A 20,095-nucleotide genomic window follows, 5' to 3' on the forward strand; every position below is an offset into this window, starting at 1 on the left:
CACGCAGAAACCGGAAATGACGATGTCAGAGCTCTGTTCCTGTGGTGTACTGTTTGATGCTAGCGAGTGTATTAGCCTGCGTTCTTTCCTACCTGAATAAACGATATGATAAATAAATAAATAAATAAATACATGACATGATAAATAAAAATTTATAGATGTACTTTTAAGAGTCATATAGAATTTTTTGACTTTATATATTATATGTTCAGGAAGAAAAACCGCTATTTGGAACACAACTCAGTTGACCCAAGAAACCGGAAATGACGTTTATAAAAACAGCGCAATGGCGTCCGTAGTCACGCATTAGTGTCGGAAAGTGGAGTTAAACCTCCTGCTTTTTAAAATCCGCCATAAATGGATATAATAACAGAATTATATTCAGAATAAAGTAAGCAGTTTTAGATTCATTAATAATGTTGACTTGTTATTCACGTAACCTGCTTTTAGAATTTTGCTGTTTCTCAGAAGCAGTTAGCCCATTAGTAGCTAACTGAGTTAGCTTTTATGTTTAAAAACAAAAACATTGCAGAATCTAATAGTCGTTATGGAATAAAGGCAGTGTCCTATTATTATAAACAACTTAATATATTTACTGAGTTTGGAAGCTGTGCTTTAAGTATTATCTACAAATATTATCTCTAAATTATTATTATTATTATTATTAGCTGCTGCACGTGACAGCATGACAGATTGTTATTAATATTATAATTAACTGATGGCAGTAATGACAGTTTCATCACCTGTGAAATAATTTGATCTGACGTGGATCGGATTTAATAGTAAATTTACAACAGGATTAAAAAAACCAATAGATCTTAGAAAATCAGTTTTCTAAAATCTGATTCTGATTTATGCTGCAGGTTGTGGAGGAAAGTTGCTTGTATGACTTTAATACCAAAACAAAGTATTTATGGATTTTTTCCTGAAAAAACAAACAAACCAAAATTATTTTATTACTTTTGTTGAAAATGCGTTCCCTTTCCAAGTGAGTTTCTAGTTTAATTCTAATCATCAGCCACAGACTTAAACACAGTGAAATTTAACCCATCTGAAGCACAGCGCCCGGGGAGCAGTTGGGGCTTAGGGGCCTTGCTCAAGGGCACTCCAGCTCAACCTCAGGCCATGGCTGCCCCATGTTCACCTAACCGCATGTCTTTGGACTGTGGGGGAAACCCACGCGGACACGGGGAGAACATGCAAACTCCACACAGAAAGGCCCTCGTCGGCCACGGGGCTCGAACCCAGAACCTTCTTACTGTGGGGCAACTATACCACTATGCCGCCCACATTGATTTTAGATGTTGGTTTTTTTTTTTAGATTTAAAAAAACATTTTTAACCATAAGTTATTCAGCAAGTTGTATTTATTTATTTTGATTTTATTTCCCAGCAGGTGAGGATGATCCGCAGGTCGAGGATCAGCGTGCGGCCCAATGTGAAGCCCACAGGCAGAGCTGCAGCGACATCTCGAGAAACTCCTCAGGAGACTGGGACTCCCAATGAGCCTCCTGTTGAGACTCCTGCTGACCTTAGTAATGATGTGGGGGTCAAAACTGGAGGTCGGGAGGTCCTCACAGAGGTCAAAGCTGCTTCTACTGTCCCGGCTGCAGAGATGAAAGATAACACAGAAAGCCAGAGCAGTGATGTAACCAGCCAATCAGATTTCAGTGTGAGCACAGCGTGAGTTACTGATGAGTTATTACTCATTACTGTTAATACTGTAGCTCTCTTCCTCACACACTCATTTAGTATACGAAATACAGACATGTAAATTAATAACTGCGTGACATCATTCAAGTCACCAATTTTAGTAGAATGTATAATATAATGATAGATTGTGAACACATTCATATCACAGAAATTGAATTTAATTAACCCTTTCAAACCTGCATCCATTGTAATGTACGTCATGTGACTCAGAAACCTTTTTTTTTTTAAATTAACATCTGATTGGTTAAGTAAAATTAAGAAAAGTCAGATTTAAAAAAAAAAAATTATCCTAATTTGTAAAAGTTTTTTTTAAATCAGGTGTGATGAGCTTTTATTGGGGAAGCATCTTTCTTTGTAGACTTTTTAAAATAAATTTTAGAGATTAACGTTAAATCTTTTCATCACTATGTGTGTGTTGTTTTTATTTCTTATTTTTAAAAGAGTTGTGGCAGGCCGAAGTGCATCCACCAGCTCTTTATCCACGAGGAGAAAGCGCTTTAGTGTCCTGCCCAACCTCAGCAAACCCAGAAGTACTCCAGCCTCCACCCTCAGCTCCTCTAAGCTCCCTAAACCTCCTGTTAGACCTGAATCTACCCATGAAGTTCCCCCCACTTCCACCCACACCTCCTTGGATGTTTCTGAATCACCTGATAAACATGATTCAACTCAGGAATCTGCACCAGAACCATTTCCTGTCTCCACCAAATCACTTCAATCTCCTGCCCCCCAGCTGCCCTGTTCAGACATCCACAACACTTCCATGGCCTCTAGAGTTCCCACTGAAGCAGTAACTACCAAAGAACTTACTCCTGATAAAGCCTTGTCTACCCCAGAAACTGCCCCAAAGCTGCCCCCTGCGCCACTCGCCCCATCAGATGGCAAGTCAAAGCGGAGGAAACCCAAACCTGTAACTCCAACTCAGGACAATGTACGGACATCATCAAGCAGATTGGATGAAGTTGAGTCTCAGTCAGCCAATCAGGATGCAGCAGAGTCGTCTTGTCCCAGTGAAGAAGTGCATCCAGCGTCGGTTTCCCAATCGCAGAACGAACCTGTCGTCCGGGATAGAAGTGACCTCACCTGTCCAGAGAAAAGTAAGAAACCACAGCAGCACATCCCTCTGGCCCTGAGGACCCTGAATGACCCAGTGGACCGTCTCAGGTTAGCACGGGCCAGAAAACTCCGAGAGCTTCTTAAGAAAGAGATGAATAAAGAAAAAGTAAGTGTTTGTCTGTCCTTCTGTCTCTACCGTGGTTTTGCATTACTATTTTTTCGAGACATTTGTTCATTATTGAGATTTCACGACTTTATCGTCTCCAGTCAGTGGATTGTCTTTTTACGCAGGTCACTTGAAATATTTCCTAATGAATATTTAATTTAATCTCATTTTTAGAAAACGTCTGCTTTTGTGCTTTTTTCAGCAGAAGCCGAAGCACCAGAGACCACAGCCTGGAATTAGCCAGCATAAAAAAACAAAAGATCACACCAAAATGACCATGAGAGAGCTCATCTACTACCTACCATCCACAAACCCAATGAAGTAAGAGCTCTGTGGCTCACAGAGGCCACGCCTCTGAATAACAGACACACAGGCCATACCTCCTTAAGGAACCACAAAGAGACCACGCCTCCTTTACTGTGACTGACAGCCACGGAGTCCAGGCTTCCATTAGGGCTGACAAACACACAGGCCACGCCTTCTTCATCAAAGACTGATCATCACACTATCACTGTGATAGTCAACCAGACAGGCCACGCCTTTTTCATAAAGACTGTTAAAGACAGAGGCCACACCTCCTTCATGGTGTCTGACGGGCACAGAGGCCACGCCTCTTTACCGTTACTGACAGTCGCACAGGCTACGCCTCCTTTACCGTTACTGACACACAGGCCACACCTTTTTTACCGTTACTGACAGTCACACAGGCCACGCCTCCTTTACTGTTGCTGACAGTCGCACAGGCCACGCCTCCTTTACCGTTGTTGTTCATCCTTCGGTGTCGAAGATGACCATGGCTTCAGGCGGCAGGCGTTGGATTGTCGTTGTGTGTCTGGAGGTGACTGATGAGTCCGATCCAGGCCATGAAACTACGTCCACAAGTGGGACACAAGATGGCGGGTGCTGGATTTTCAGTGAATGTGGCTTGAGCCTTGCATGCTGTGCGTTTTCTCTTGGCCTCTTCAGTGCGTCTGGTCTCTGATACTTGGGCTCCGCTATGAAGTTTGCCTCGCCAGGTAGAGTGGTCCTGAGCCAGGGACTCCCAGGTGCTAAAGTTGATTTCCATGTTCTTGAGGGACACTTTGAGGCAGTCTTTAAAGTGCTTCTTCTGCCCTCCAACTGTGCGCCTACCTTGGCTCAGTTGTCCATACATGAGCTGTTTTGGTAACCGTCTATCAGACATTCTAACAACGTGGCCAGCCCACCTGACTTGGGCTTTTTGAAGGAGAGCATGGACACTGGGACTGCCGGCCTGTTCCAGGACCTCAGTGTGACAGTCTCACAGGCCACGCCTCCTTTACCATTACTGACAGTCACACAGGTCACACCTCCTTTACCGTTACTGACAGTCACACAGGCCACGCCTCCTTTACCATTACTGACAGTCACACAGGCCACGCCTCCTTTACCGTTACTGACAGTCACACAGGCCATGCCTTCTTAATTGAGGCTGATAGACTCAGAGGCCACTCCTCCTTCATGGTGACTGCCACAGAGGCCACACCTCCCTCACTGTGACTGACCGACACAGAGATCACGCCTCCTTCATTATAGCTGACAAGCACCACAGCCATGCCTCTTTACCCTCTTACACTCTTCTGTCTCAACTGTTTTATATTTTAAATCCCGACTCTTGTTCTTTGCAGGTCGTACACTGAAGACGAGCAAAGAGCTGAGATGGATTTTCCTGCGTCTCCAACAGCAACGTAAGAGTTTCTGAGCAGTGTCTCATCCTGAGCCCAGATCTCTGTTTTATTGTGTGCATTTTTATTCTTTATCCTGGTGAGTGTGTGTGTGTGCACGCACGTGCATGTCCATGTGCTGTTTCTGTCCAATCTGAGCTCAGTGATTGATGATTAAAGATTCTCACACAGTTTCTGATCTCAAAGCAGATATCTGAACATGAATCACGGTTTTTCTCCAGTCCAGTTGTGCAATCAGCGTCAGAAAAGAATGCAGCAGAGGAAGAAGAAGAAGAAGAAGAGGAGGAGGAACGAGGAGCAGGGGAGGAAGAACCGATGCTGGCTCCAAGAGTCAAGGTGGCTGAAGACGGATCTCTCATCATAGATGAGGAAAGGTAAGGTTTCACGGAGACTGGCTGTTTTAATGAAGGAATAAAACACAGTGTGTGGAGCTGTTATGGGAAAATAATCAACAGTGGGGTCATGTGATGAAGCGGAGTTATTCTTACTGCCTTAAAGTGCTTTATTCCTTTTATACCACGGCAATCTGTCAACAGTTATAATTTTTTATTTATTAGAATGATTAATATGTCATGCTTTTTGTCTGTTTATAGTTTTAATGTTTTGGAACATCTGCAAAGCAAGTTAGTTCCTGTTCTCGCTTGTGTTATAGCAGCAGCCTTGCTTTTGTCTCTGTCTTGAAGAAATGAAGCTTGTCATGTTACCAAAAAAAAAAACCACAAAGAAGTGTAATCTCCTCTGTCCTGAAGACGTCAGAACAACTAAAGTTCCAGCTTCGCCTCTGACCGTTACACAGCACTGACACTAGAGACTCCTTCCAGTCTTCTCACGAGACAACTTATTGCTAATATCAGATACTGTAGACATGATAAAGTATTAATTTTAGAACCGAGGGCATTAATATAAACCTGTGATGTGAAACTGCGCTACTGTCAGAGCTGCTGTTATAGAAACCTAATCAACACCTCCTCCTTCTGACCAATCAGGATCCAGAATTTAAACAGTCTTCCTGCTCATGTTTTATGAAGAGTGTAATATCGATGTACTTTGTGTAGTTTAACCGTACAGGTGCAGAGGATGAAGGGGCCAAACCCGGTGGAGGAGAGAGACCCGATATTCGAGCGCGGTTCCACCACCACGTACTCCAGCTTTAGGAAAGGCACTTACACGAAACCCTGGTCTAACCGAGGTATGAACATAAACAACATCTGGACACATTTATCATGCGGGACGTCTATAATCAAGTCATTTCTCTGTGTGTTTTTGTGTGTGTATATTTTGTTTTTCAGAGACTGACATGTTTTTCTTGGCCATTAGCATGGTGGGGACGGACTTCTCCATGATTGGACAGCTATTTCCTCATCGAGCTCGAATAGAGATTAAGGTATAAATGAAAACGTGGCAGCTGATTCACTTAGCTGTACTGTAGGTTCGGTAGAGGTTCGATATCTCCTGGGTTGTTATGGGATAATTTTAGGTATTTATTTTCTTTTCTTGTTGACTGCGTTCTCTTGGTCACTTTATCCACTTTTATGGCCACTTTTATTTATTAAACGAGTGCTAGATGAGGAATCATATCGATGTTCCAGGTCAGAATTAGATTAGATTAGATAAAACTTTATTGATCCCTTTGGGAAATTAAGATTCCAGCAGCATCATTACAGGATAAACAGAGAATAGAAAATGGAGAAAAAACTTCTAGGTAAATTAAATTAAGTATTTACATATACAAATATAAAAAGAATAAGATATGGGGAGGGGGGGGGCAACAGGAGAGGTATTGCACATTGTTCGGTATTGCTTATTGTCAGGCTAGGCTACTGCTCCTTCCCGTCCTCTGTCGTCCTGTTCCCCCTCCTCCCCCCCAGAGAGGAGTTGTACAGTCTGATGGCGTGAGGGACAAAGGAGTTTTTGAGTCTGTTCGTCCTGCACTTGGGAAGGAGCATTCTGTCACTGAACAGGCTCCTCTGGTTGCTGATGACGGTGTGCAGAGGGTGACTGGCATCGTCCATGATGTTCAATAGTTTGTCCATAGGTCAAGTGGAATTTTTCAATCTAGGTTAGAATTTTTAACCCAGTTCATAATTTGCTACTTGTTTTAGGGAGACTTACTCTGTCTAGAGTTCGGTTTAGGGTTCCGATTTGGGAAGACTTTGTATTTTAAACTTCTTGGTGACGTAACAAGACTGGACTCATTAATAAATTTAAAATATATATCACTCCTTTCAGGCGGCACGGTGGTGTAGTGGTTAGTGCTGTCGCCTCACAGCAAGAAGGTCCTGGGTTCGAGCCCCATGGCCGGCGAGGGCCTTTCTGTGCGGAGTTTGCATGTTCTCCCCGTGTCCGCGTGGGTTTCCTCCGGGTGCTCCGGTTTCCCCCACAGTCCAAAGACATGCAGGTTAGGTTAACTGGTGACTCTAAATTGAGCGTAGGTGTGAATGTGAGTGTGAATGGTTGTCTGTGTCTATGTGTCAGCCCTGTGATGACCTGGCGACTTGTCCAGGGTGAACCCCGCCTTTCGCCCGTAGTCAGCTGGGATAGGCTCCAGCTTGCCTGCGACCCTGTAGAACAGGATAAAGCTGCTACAGATAATGAGATAAGATGAGATGAGATCACTCCTTTCATCGCAATCGTCACTGGTCTAGTGGTTAAGGTGTTGGGTTAAGAATCAGAAGGTTCTGAGTTTGGATCCTGCTTAAGTATGAAGAAATGTATGTAAACAAAAAAAAAAGCTAATTAGGTAGATAGGAATAGACAGACAGATGAGAGGAAATACTCGGTAAGTGTAGATAGAGAGGAAGTGGATGGAAGAAAGAGAGATAAAAGAATTGATGGAAAGAATCTTACCTTTTAAGAATCTTAGCTAATCCAAAATTTTACCTGGTTGGAAATTATGAACTGGGTTAAAAATCTTACTCCAGGTTTAAAAAAATCACCTAGGTTGATTTTTTTTTTTTAACTTGTGTGATCTGACAGTTTTCTTTTAAAAGCAGTGAAAAAACGTACTTGAAGCTGTTTATATACCATGTGTAAATAAGCACAATAAGGAAATAAATAAAAACAACAACAACAGGGTGGTGTTTTATTCCACTTCTACCACATCAGTTTGCCTGCAATTACATTTTTTTTAATTAAAGTGACCTTTATTTTATCCATTTATGGCTATATTTAATGTTGTGTAAAAATCTCAAAACACATTTATGATCAGATGCTATTATGTCACCTGATGTAAGTGGTTCTGAATGACTTCCTTTTCTTTTCAGAACAAGTTTAAAAAGGAGGAAAGAGCAAACTCCTGGAGAATAGACAAGGCATTCAGTAAGTCCTCAGCAACATATAAATGTTTTTTAATAACTGCATCTTCGTGCTGATTGGCTGTTGATTGGCTATATTGCACACCTTGGACTGTACCACTTTTCATACTTTTCTTTGTTGTTCACTTTCTGTTTTTCTTCCTGTTGCTACTTTACTGTGTTAATGTTTTAAGTCTCAGAGATGTCAGCACATCATAAGATAATTCTGTTCACATGTAAGCTTTCAGGATAAATTCCTCAGTCCCGGTAATAAAAGGTTTCATCCTGGCCTATCGTCACCTGAATTTTCCCAGAATTTTGACTTGACGTGACTTTAGAGGAAAAACTGAAATACCGTAATTGTAATTATAATTATAACAAAAGCTTGTTTGATTTCAGAGGAGAAACGACGCTTGGATCTCGATTTCTTCAACAAGCTGCTGGCGCAGATCCTGAAAGATGAGGAAGAGAAACGCAAGAAAAAGAAACGTGCCTCCCAAATGGCAAAGATTCCCTGTCAGAGACCAGGAGGCGAGTTGGATGTTTTTCTGCTGTTTTTTTTCCGTCTTTTTTCTCCTTCTTGCCCTGTAATCCACTTTCTCGGGTTTGCTCTGAGACATCCTTCATGTGTCTCACTACAGAGCGGAAGAGGAAGATCTATTCTTCAGACTCGGAGGAGGACGAGAGCTCGAGCAGCGACGCCATGGAGGGAGAGAAGGAGAACGAGAATGTGTGTAATGATGGAGGGAGCGTTGCTGCTCTGAAGAGGAAGAGAGCAGGAGGATCACAGAACAGAAGGAAACACTCAAACCAATCAGGTGTGAGAGTTTATAGAGAGATTATAACATCATCTTAAACGTATTCATTATTATAACCTATTAATGTTATGTCATTTTTTGTGTCTCAAATTATATACCTATCTGTCTCTATATGTCTGTCCTTCTAAGTCCTTTCCTGTCTCTCATTGCCACTCTTACCTGGACTTTACCATCAGAACATGGTTTATATCAGTAATTATCAGTGAGATCAGTCTGTAATGTCTGTTTGTTGCTCTGTAGCTGAACAGGAAGCAGAGGATGAGGCTGAGAGAAGCGCTAATGAAGAGTCAGCACCTGTTCCTGAGTAAGAAGACTTACACCTTTACACTCGTACCTGTAATACACACTAACGAACACTTTATTAAGCAATTCATTTTATTTATGCATGTTGATTCTTTTTGTCTTCTATTCGTGTATTTGTATTGTTATTTGTTAACAGGACAACACATACAAAAAAGATGAAATGCATTTTTACAGCATTTCTCAAGGCAACAGGACCGGCGCCCCTCCAAAAGCCCCCCCCACACACACATTTTAAGGTCTGAAAAAAACAACAACAGGTGTGCAGGTACTAAGACCACGTGGAAAGAGTACCTGCTCAAAAACAGGAGAGAGTGCAGGCACTAGGACCATGCAGAAACATCCACCGCTCAAGCTGCCAGTTCCCGTCCGCTTCATTCTCCTCTCGTGCGCTCAAAAATGATTCAAACGATTCAGTTCAAACAATAGTTAGCAATGTCAGACTGCCCCCAAGTGGCAAAAGATGGAGGATATACAATATTTAAGAGAAAAAAAAGAAGTGTGAGTGATGTCTTCAGACACACTCTCTATTAAGTTAGCTAATGTTATGTTACAAATATTCATTAGCTAGCCAGAGAAAATGACTTATATTTTACATGTTATTTCAAACGATCAATCAGTCTACTACTGTACTTCTTCACTCAACACCTAAATCAGAGTAGTGATGGGCAGTGGAAACGGGAGTGACAAACACGTTACAGAAAGGAGAAATAAGCTCTCCGACTTTCTAATTAGAATTATAACTCAATTAGGACTATAAGTGGTTCATATTCTATTTTAATCTCTAAATCACTACAGTAGAACACTTTCATTCATGAAAGTAGTTTTGTTTGGAAATAATTTCTTGTGTCGGTAACTCAGCAGGATCGGCTGCCCCAGGTGACGGGCAGGGAGCGGGGACAGCTGCCCCAAGGTGACGGGCAGGGAGCGGGGACTGCTGCCCCAAGGTGACGGGCAGGGAGTGGGGACTGCTGCCCCAATTTGACTGGCAGAGAGCGGGGACAGCTGCCCCAAAGTGACGGGCAGGGAGCGGGGACATCTGCCCCAAGGTGACGGGCAGGGAGCGGGGACGGCTGCCCCAGGTGACGGGCAGGGAGCGGGGACGGCTGCCCCAAGGTGACGGGCAGGGAGCGGGGACGGCTGCCCCAAGGTGACGGGCAGGGAGCGGGGACGGCTGCCCCAAGGTGACGGGCAGGGAGCGGGGACGGCTGCCCCAAGGTGACGGGCAGGGAGCGGGGACGGCTGCCCCAAGGTGACGGGCAGGGAGCGGGGACGGCTGCCCCAAGGTGACGGGCAGGGAGCGGGGACGGCTGCCCCAAGGTGACGGGCAGGGAGCGGGGACGGCTGCCCCAAGGTGACGGGCAGGGAGCGGGGACGGCTGCCCCAAGGTGACGGGCAGGGAGCGGGGACGGCTGCCCCAAGGTGACGGGCAGGGAGCGGGGACGGCTGCCCCAAGGTGACGGGCAGGGAGCGGGGACGGCTGCCCCAAGGTGACGGGCAGGGAGCGGGGACGGCTGCCCCAAGGTGACGGGCAGGGAGCGGGGACGGCTGCCCCAAGGTGACGGGCAGGGAGCGGGGACGGCTGCCCCAAGGTGACGGGCAGGGAGCGGGGACGGCTGCCCCAAGGTGACGGGCAGGGAGCGGGGACGGCTGCCCCAAGGTGACGGGCAGGGAGCGGGGACGGCTGCCCCAAGGTGACGGGCAGGGAGCGGGGACGGCTGCCCCAAGGTGACGGGCAGGGAGCGGGGACGGCTGCCCCAAGGTGACGGGCAGGGAGCGGGGACGGCTGCCCCAAGGTGACGGGCAGGGAGCGGGGACGGCTGCCCCAAGGTGACGGGCAGGGAGCGGGGACGGCTGCCCCAAGGTGACGGGCAGGGAGCGGGGACGGCTGCCCCAAGGTGACGGGCAGGGAGCGGGGACGGCTGCCCCAAGGTGACGGGCAGGGAGCGGGGACGGCTGCCCCAAGGTGACGGGCAGGGAGCGGGGACGGCTGCCCCAAGGTGACGGGCAGGGAGCGGGGACGGCTGCCCCAAGGTGACGGGCAGGGAGCGGGGACGGCTGCCCCAAGGTGACGGGCAGGGAGCGGGGACGGCTGCCCCAAGGTGACGGGCAGGGAGCGGGGACGGCTGCCCCAAGGTGACGGGCAGGGAGCGGGGACGGCTGCCCCAAGGTGACGGGCAGGGAGCGGGGACGGCTGCCCCAAGGTGACGGGCAGGGAGCGGGGACGGCTGCCCCAAGGTGACGGGCAGGGAGCGGGGACGGCTGCCCCAAGGTGACGGGCAGGGAGCGGGGACGGCTGCCCCAAGGTGACGGGCAGGGAGCGGGGACGGCTGCCCCAAGGTGACGGGCAGGGAGCGGGGACGGCTGCCCCAAGGTGACGGGCAGGGAGCGGGGACGGCTGCCCCAAGGTGACGGGCAGGGAGCGGGGACGGCTGCCCCAAGGTGACGGGCAGGGAGCGGGGACGGCTGCCCCAAGGTGACGGGCAGGGAGCGGGGACGGCTGCCCCAAGGTGACGGGCAGGGAGCGGGGACGGCTGCCCCAAGGTGACGGGCAGGGAGCGGGGACGGCTGCCCCAAGGTGACGGGCAGGGAGCGGGGACGGCTGCCCCAAGGTGACGGGCAGGGAGCGGGGACGGCTGCCCCAAGGTGACGGGCAGGGAGCGGGGACGGCTGCCCCAAGGTGACGGGCAGGGAGCGGGGACGGCTGCCCCAAGGTGACGGGCAGGGAGCGGGGACGGCTGCCCCAAGGTGACGGGCAGGGAGCGGGGACGGCTGCCCCAAGGTGACGGGCAGGGAGCGGGGACGGCTGCCCCAAGGTGACGGGCAGGGAGCGGGGACGGCTGCCCCAAGGTGACGGGCAAGGGAGCGGGGACGGCTGCCCCAAGGTGACGGGCAGGGAGCGGGGACGGCTGCCCCAAGGTGACGGGCAGGGAGCGGGGACGGCTGCCCCAAGGTGACGGGCAGGGAGCGGGGACGGCTGCCCCAAGGTGACGGGCAGGGAGCGGGGACGGCTGCCCCAAGGTGACGGGCAGGGAGCGGGGACGGCTGCCCCAAGGTGACGGGCAGGGAGCGGGGACGGCTGCCCCAAGGTGACGGGCAGGGAGCGGGGACGGCTGCCCCAAGGTGACGGGCAGGGAGCGGGGACGGCTGCCCCAAGGTGACGGGCAGGGAGCGGGGACGGCTGCCCCAAGGTGACGGGCAGGGAGCGGGGACGGCTGCCCCAAGGTGACGGGCAGGGAGCGGGGACGGCTGCCCCAAGGTGACGGGCAGGGAGCGGGGACGGCTGCCCCAAGGTGACGGGCAGGGAGCGGGGACGGCTGCCCCAAGGTGACGGGCAGGGAGCGGGGACGGCTGCCCCAAGGTGACGGGCAGGGAGCGGGGACGGCTGCCCCAAGGTGACGGGCAGGGAGCGGGGACGGCTGCCCCAAGGTGACGGGCAGGGAGCGGGGACGGCTGCCCCAAGGTGACGGGCAGGGAGCGGGGACGGCTGCCCCAAGGTGACGGGCAGGGAGCGGGGACGGCTGCCCCAAGGTGACGGGCAAGGGGCCGGGACGGCTGCCCCAAGGTGACGGGCAGGGAGCGGGGACGGCTGCCCCAAGGTGACGGGCAAGGGGCGGAGACGGCTGCCCCAAGGTGACGGGCAGGGACTGCTGCCCCAAGGTGACGGGCAGGGACTGCTGCCCCAAGGTGACGGGCAGGGAGCGGGGACGGCTGCCCCAAGGTGACGGGCAGGGACTGCTGCCCCAAGGTGACGGGCAGGGACTGCTGCCCCAAGGTGACGGGCAGGGACTGCTGCCCCAAGGTGACGGGCAGGGACGGCTGCCCCAAGGTGACGGGCAGGGAGCGGGGACGGCTGCCCCAAGGTGACGGGCAAGGGGCGGAGACGGCTGCCCCAAGGTGACGGGCAGGGACTGCTGCCCCAAGGTGACGGGCAGGGAGCGGGGACGGCTGCCCCAAGGTGACGGGCAGGGACTGCTGCCCCAAGGTGACGGGCAGGGACTGCTGCCCCAAGGTGACGGGCAGGGACTGCTGCCCCAAGGTGACGGGCAGGGAGCGGGGACGGCTGCCCCAAGGTGACGGGCAGGGAGCGGGGACGGCTGCCCCAAGGTGACGGGCAAGGGGCGGAGACGGCTGCCCCAAGGTGACGGGCAGGGACTGCTGCCCCAAGGTGACGGGCAGGGACTGCTGCCCCAAGGTGACGGGCAGGGACTGCTGCCCCAAGGTGACGGGCGGGGACGGCTGCCCCAAGGTGACGGGCGGGGACGGCTGCCCCAAGGTGACGGGCAAGGGGCGGAGACGGCTGCCCCAAGGTGACGGGCAGGGACTGCTGCCCCAAGGTGACGGGCAGGGAGCGGGGACGGCTGCCCCAAGGTGACGGGCAGGGACTGCTGCCCCAAGGTGACGGGCAGGGACTGCTGCCCCAAGGTGACGGGCAGGGACTGCTGCCCCAAGGTGACGGGCAGGGAGCGGGGACGGCTGCCCCAAGGTGACGGGCAGGGAGCGGGGACGGCTGCCCCAAGGTGACGGGCAGGGAGCGGGGACGGCTGCCCCAAGGTGACGGGCAGGGAGCGGGGACGGCTGCCCCAAGGTGACGGGCAGGGAGCGGGGACGGCTGCCCCAAGGTGACGGGCAGCGAGCGGGGACGGCTGCCCCAAGGTGACGGGCAGGGAGCGGGGACGGCTGCCCCAAGGTGACGGGCAGGGAGCGGGGACGGCTGCCCCAAGGTGACGGGCAAGGGGCCGGGACGGCTGCCCCAGGTGACGGGCAGGGAGCGGGGACGGCTGCCCCAAGGTGACGGGCAAGGGGCGGAGACGGCTGCCCCAAGGTGACGGGCAGGGACTGCTGCCCCAAGGTGACGGGCAGGGAGCGGGGACGGCTGCCCCAAGGTGACGGGCAGGGAGCGGGGACGGCTGCCCCAAGGTGACGGGCAGGGAGCGGGGACGGCTGCCCCAAGGTGACGGGCAGGGAGCGGGGACGGCTGCCCCAAGGTGACGGGCAAGGGGCCGGGACGGCTGCCCCAGGTGACGGGCAGGGAGCGGGGACGGCTGCCCCAAGGTGACGGGCAAGGGGCGGAGACGGCTGCCCCAAGGTGACGGGCAGGGACTGCTGCCCCAAGGTGACGGGCAGGGACTGCTGCCCCAAGGTGACGGGCAGGGACTGCTGCCCCAAGGTGACGGGCAGGGACTGCTGCCCCAAGGTGACGGGCAGGGACAGCTGCCCCAAGGTGACGGGCAGGGAGCGGGGACAGCTGCCCCAAGGTGACGGGCAGGGAGCGGGGACATCTGCCCCAAGGTGACGGGCAGGGACAGCTGCCCCAAGGTGACGGGCAGGGAGCGGGGACAGCTGCCCCAAGGTGACGGGCAGGGACAGCTGCCCCAAGGTGACGGGCAGGGAGCGGGGACAGCTGCCCCAGGTGACGGGCAGGGAGCGGGGACATCTGCCCCAAGGTGACGGGCAGGGAGCGGGGACGGCTGCCCCAAGGTGACGGGCAGGGAGCGGGGACGGCTGCCCCAAGTTGACGGGCAGGGAGCGGGGACGGCTGCCCCAAGGTGACGGGCAGGGAGCGGGGACGGCTGCCCCAAGGTGACGGGCAGGGAGCGGGGACGGCTGCCCCAAGTTGACGGGCAGGGAGCGGGGACGGCTGCCCCAAGGTGACGGGCGGGGAGCGGGGACGGCTGCCCCAAGGTGACGGGCGGGGACGGCTGCCCCAAGGTGACGGGCGGGGACGGCTGCCCCAAGGTGACGGGCGGGGACGGCTGCCCCAAGGTGACGGGCGGGGACGGCTGCCCCAAGGTGACGGGCGGGGACGGCTGCCCCAAGGTGACGGGCGGGGACGGCTGCCCCAAGGTGACGGGCGGGGACAGCTGCCCCAAGGTGACGGGCAGGGACAGCTGCCCCAAGGTGACGGGCAGGGAGCGGGGACAGCTGCCCCAGGTGACGGGCAGGGAGCGGGGACATCTGCCCCAAGGTGACGGGCAGGGAGCGGGGACGGCTGCCCCAAGGTGACGGGCAGGGAGCGGGGACGGCTGCCCCAAGTTGACGGGCGGGGAGCGGGGACGGCTGCCCCAAGGTGACGGGCGGGGAGCGGGGACGGCTGCCCCAAGGTGACGAGCGGGGACGGCTGCCCCAAGGTGACGGGCGGGGACGGCTGCCCCAAGGTGACGGGCGGGGACGGCTGCCCCAAGGTGACGGGCGGGGACGGCTGCCCCAAGGTGACGGGCGGGGACGGCTGCCCCAAGGTGACGGGCGGGGACGGCTGCCCCAAGGTGACGGGCGGGGACGGCTGCCCCAAGGTGACGGGCGGGGACGGCTGCCCCAAGGTGACGGGCAAGGGGCCGGCTGCCCCAAGGTGACGGGCAAGGGGCCGGGACGGCTGCCCCAGGTGACGGGCAGGGAGCGGGGACGGCTGCCCCAAGGTGACGGGCAAGGGGCGGGGACGGCTGCCCCAAGGTGACGGGCAAGGGGCGGGGACGGCTGCCCCAAGGTGACGGGCAAGGGGCGGGGGACGGCTGCCCCAAGGTGACGGGCAGGGACTGCTGCCCCAAGGTGACGGGCAGGGACTGCTGCCCCAAGGTGACGGGCAGGGACTGCTGCCCCAAGGTGACGGGCAGGGACAGCTGCCCCAAGGTGACGGGCAGGGACAGCTGCCCCAAGGTGACGGGCAGGGACAGCTGCCCCAAGGTGACGGGCAGGGACAGCTGCCCCAAGGTGACGGGCAGGGACAGCTGCCCCAAGGTGACGGGCAGGGACAGCTGGCCCAAGGTGACGGGCAGGGACAGCTGCCCCAAGGTGACGGGCAGGGACAGCTGCCCCAGGTGACGGGCAGGGAGCGGGGACATCTGCCCCAAGGTGACGGGCAGGGAGCGGGGACGGCTGCCCCAAGGTGACGGGCAAGGGGCGGGGACGGCTGCCCCAAGGTGACGGGCAGGGACGGCTGCCCCAAGGTGACGGGCAAGGGGCCGGGACGGCTGCCCCAGGTGACGGGCAGGGGGCGGGGACGGCTGCCCCAAGGTGACGGGCAAGGGGCGGGGACGGCTGCCCCAAGGTGACGGGCAAGGGGCGGGGACGGCTGCCCCAAGGTGACGGGCAGGGACTGCTGCCCCAAGGTGACGGGCAGGGACTGCTGCCCCAAGGTGACGGGCAGGGACTGCTGCCCCAAGGTGACGGGCAGGGACAGCTGCCCCAAGGTGACGGGCAGGGACAGCTGCCCCAAGGTGACGGGCAGGGACAGCTGCCCCAAGGTGACGGGCAGGGACAGCTGCCCCAAGGTGACGGGCAGGGACAGCTGCCCCAAGGTGACGGGCAGGGACAGCTGCCCCAAGGTGACGGGCAGGGACAGCTGCCCCAAGGTGACGGGCAGGGACAGCTGCCCCAAGGTGACGGGCAGGGACAGCTGCCCCAGGTGACGGGCAGGGAGCGGGGACATCTGCCCCAAGGTGACGGGCAGGGAGCGGGGACGGCTGCCCCAAGGTGACGGGCAAGGGGCGGGGACGGCTGCCCCAAGGTGACGGGCAGGGACGGCTGCCCCAAGGTGACGGGCAAGGGGCCGGGACGGCTGCCCCAGGTGACGGGCAGGGGGCGGGGACGGCTGCCCCAAGGTGACGGGCAAGGGGCGGGGACGGCTGCCCCAAGGTGACGGGCAGGGACGGCTGCCCCAAGGTGACGGGCAGGGACTGCTGCCCCAAGGTGACGGGCAGGGACTGCTGCCCCAAGGTGACGGGCAGGGACTGCTGCCCCAAGGTGACGGGCAGGGACAGCTGCCCCAAGGTGACGGGCAGGGACAGCTGCCCCAAGGTGACGGGCAGGGACAGCTGCCCCAAGGTGACGGGCAGGGACAGCTGCCCCAAGGTGACGGGCAGGGACAGCTGCCCCAAGGTGACGGGCAGGGACAGCTGCCCCAAGGTGACGGGCAGGGAGCGGGGACATCTGCCCCAAGGTGACGGGCAGGGAGCGGGGACGGCTGCCCCAAGGTGACGGGCAGGGAGCGGGGACGGCTGCCCCAAGTTGACGGGCAGGGACTGCTGCCCCAAGGTGACGGGCAGGGACTGCTGCCCCAAGGTGACGGGCAGGGACTGCTGCCCCAAGGTGACTGGCAGGGACGGCTGCCCCAAGGTGACGGGCAGGGACGGCTGCCCCAAGGTGACGGGCAGGGACGGCTGCCCCAAGGTGACGGGCAGGGACGGCTGCCCCAAGGTGACGGGCAGGGAGCGGGGACGGCTGCCCCAAGCTGACGGGCAGGGAGCGGGGACGGCTGCCCCAAGGTGACGGGCAAGGGGCCGGGACGGCTGCCCCAGGTGACGGGCAGGGAGCGGGGACGGCTGCCCCAAGGTGACGGGCAAGGGGCGGAGACGGCTGCCCCAAGGTGACGGGCAGGGACTGCTGCCCCAAGGTGACGGGCAGGGACTGCTGCCCCAAGGTGACGGGCAGGGACAGCTGCCCCAAGGTGACGGGCAGGGACAGCTGCCCCAAGGTGACGGGCAGGGAGCGGGTACAGCTGCCCCAAGGTGACGGGCAGGGAGCGGGGACATCTGCCCCAAGGTGACGGGCAGGGACAGCTGCCCCAAGGTGACGGGCAGGGAGCGGGGACAGCTGCCCCAAGGTGACGGGCAGGGACAGCTGCCCCAAGGTGACGGGCAGGGAGCGGGGACAGCTGCCCCAGGTGACGGGCAGGGAGCGGGGACATCTGCCCCAAGGTGACGGGCAGGGAGCGGGGACGGCTGCCCCAAGGTGACGGGCAGGGAGCGGGGACGGCTGCCCCAAGTTGACGGGCAGGGAGCGGGGACGGCTGCCCCAAGGTGACGGGCAGGGAGCGGGGACGGCTGCCCCAAGGTGACGGGCAGGGAGCGGGGACGGCTGCCCCAAGGTGACGGGCAGGGAGCGGGGACGGCTGCCCCAAGGTGACGGGCAGGGAGCGGGGACGGCTGCCCCAAGGTGACGGGCAGGGAGCGGGGACGGCTGCCCCAAGGTGACGGGCAGGGAGCGGGGACGGCTGCCCCAAGGTGACGGGCAGGGAGCGGGGACGGCTGCCCCAAGGTGACGGGCAGGGAGCGGGGACGGCTGCCCCAAGGTGACGGGCAGGGAGCGGGGACGGCTGCCCCAAGGTGACGGGCAGGGAGCGGGGACGGCTGCCCCAAGGTGACGGGCAGGGAGCGGGGACGGCTGCCCCAAGGTGACGGGCAGGGAGCGGGGACGGCTGCCCCAAGGTGACGGGCAGGGAGCGGGGACGGCTGCCCCAAGGTGACGGGCAGGGAGCGGGGACGGCTGCCCCAAGGTGACGGGCAAGGGGCCGGGACGGCTGCCCCAAGGTGACGGGCAGAGAGCGGGGACGGCTGCCCCAAGGTGACGGGCAGAGAGCGGGGACGGCTGCCCCAAGGTGACGGGCAAGGGGCGGGGACGGGCAGGGACTGCTGCCCCAAGGTGACGGGCAGGGACTGCTGCCCCAAGGTGACGGGCAGGGACTGCTGCCCCAAGGTGACGGGCAGGGACAGCTGCCCCAAGGTGACGGGCAGGGACAGCTGCCCCAAGGTGACGGGCAGGGACAGCTGCCCCAAGGTGACGGGCAGGGACAGCTGCCCCAAGGTGACGGGCAGGGACAGCTGCCCCAATTTGACGGGCAGGGAGCGGGGACAGCTGCCCCAAGGTGACGGGCAGGGACAGCTGCCCCAAGGTGACGGGCAGGGACAGCTGCCCCAAGGTGACGGGCAGGGACAGTTGCCCCAAGGTGACGGGCAGGGAGCGGGGACAGCTGCCCCAGGTGACGGGCAGGGAGCGGGGACATCTGCCCCAAGGTGACGGGCAGGGAGCGGGGACGGCTGCCCCAAGGTGACGGGCAGGGAGCGGGGACGGCTGCCCCAAGGTGACGGGCAGGGAGCGGGGACGGCTGCCCCAAGGTGACGGGCAGGGAGCGGGGACGGCTGCCCCAAGGTGACGGGCAGGGAGCGGGGACGGGCAGGGAGCGGGGACGGCTGCCCCAAGGTGACGGGCAGGGAGCGGGGACGGCTGCCCCAAGGTGACGGGCAGGGAGCGGGGACGGCTGCCCCAAGGTGACGGGCAGGGAGCGGGGACGGCTGCCCCAAGGTGACGGGCAGGGAGCGGGGACGGCTGCCCCAAGGTGACGGGCAGGGAGCGGGGACGGCTGCCCCAAGGTGACGGGCAGGGAGCGGGGACGGCTGCCCCAAGGTGACGGGCAGGGAGCGGGGACGGCTGCCCCAAGGTGACGGGCAGGGAGCGGGGACGGCTGCCCCAAGGTGACGGGCAGGGAGCGGGGACGGCTGCCCCAAGGTGACGGGCAGGGAGCGGGGACGGCTGCCCCAAGGTGACGGGCAGGGAGCGGGGACGGCTGCCCCAAGGTGACGGGCAGGGAGCGGGGACGGCTGCCCCAAGGTGACGGGCAAGGGGCCGGGACGGCTGCCCCAGGTGACGGGCAGGGAGCGGGGACGGCTGCCCCAAGGTGACGGGCAGGGAGCGGGGACGGCTGCCCCAAGGTGACGGGCAAGGGGCGGAGACGGGCAGGGACTGCTGCCCCAAGGTGACGGGCAGGGACTGCTGCCCCAAGGTGACGGGCAGGGACTGCTGCCCCAAGGTGACGGGCAGGGACGGCTGCCCCAAGGTGACGGGCAGGGAGCGGGGACGGCTGCCCCAAGGTGACGGGCAAGGGGCCGGGACGGCTGCCCCAAGGTGACGGGCAAGGGGCCGGGACGGCTGCCCCAGGTGACGGGCAGGGAGCGGGGACGGCTGCCCCAAGGTGACGGGCAGGGACGGCTGCCCCAAGGTGACGGGCAGGGACGGCTGCCCCAAGGTGACGGGCAGGGACGGCTGCCCCAAGGTGACGGGCAGGGACGGCTGCCCCAAGGTGACGGGCAGGGACGGCTGCCCCAAGGTGACGGGCAGGGACGGCTGCCCCAAGGTGACGGGCAGGGACGGCTGCCCCAAGGTGACGGGCAGGGACGGCTGCCCCAAGGTGACGGGCAGGGACGGCTGCCCCAAGGTGACGGGCAGGGACGGCTGCCCCAAGGTGACGGGCAGGGACGGCTGCCCCAAGGTGACGGGC

At 58.5% G+C, this 20,095-nt stretch overlaps 1 protein-coding gene across 4 annotated transcripts in view; it reads left to right on the forward strand.

Moving 5' to 3' along the window:
* Window positions 1-256: 256 nt before the first annotated feature.
* zgc:162472 (uncharacterized protein LOC553495 homolog) overlaps window positions 257-20,095 on the forward strand; it is a 40,673-nt gene continuing 20,834 nt past the window's right edge. Inside the window, exons 1-12 of one of the 4 annotated variants that reach the window (XM_060935323.1) lie at window positions 257-391; window positions 1,393-1,682; window positions 2,154-2,931; window positions 3,134-3,252; window positions 4,578-4,637; window positions 4,856-5,008; window positions 5,690-5,823; window positions 5,924-6,018; window positions 7,898-7,952; window positions 8,327-8,458; window positions 8,569-8,745; window positions 8,986-9,049. In XM_060935323.1, the coding sequence (XP_060791306.1) occupies window positions 1,402-1,682; window positions 2,154-2,931; window positions 3,134-3,252; window positions 4,578-4,637; window positions 4,856-5,008; window positions 5,690-5,823; window positions 5,924-6,018; window positions 7,898-7,952; window positions 8,327-8,458; window positions 8,569-8,745; window positions 8,986-9,049 (2,048 nt within the window). In that variant the 5' untranslated portion in view covers window positions 257-391; window positions 1,393-1,401. The remainder of the gene's footprint in view (window positions 392-1,392; window positions 1,683-2,153; window positions 2,932-3,133; window positions 3,253-4,577; window positions 4,638-4,855; window positions 5,009-5,689; window positions 5,824-5,923; window positions 6,019-7,897; window positions 7,953-8,326; window positions 8,459-8,568; window positions 8,746-8,985; window positions 9,050-20,095) is intronic. The other 3 variants (XM_060935322.1, XM_060935320.1, XM_060935321.1) reach the window with 3 other exon arrangements.

Source organism: Neoarius graeffei, chromosome 12 (assembly GCF_027579695.1).
Source record: "Neoarius graeffei isolate fNeoGra1 chromosome 12, fNeoGra1.pri, whole genome shotgun sequence".
Classification (NCBI taxonomy): domain Eukaryota; kingdom Metazoa; phylum Chordata; class Actinopteri; order Siluriformes; family Ariidae; genus Neoarius; species Neoarius graeffei.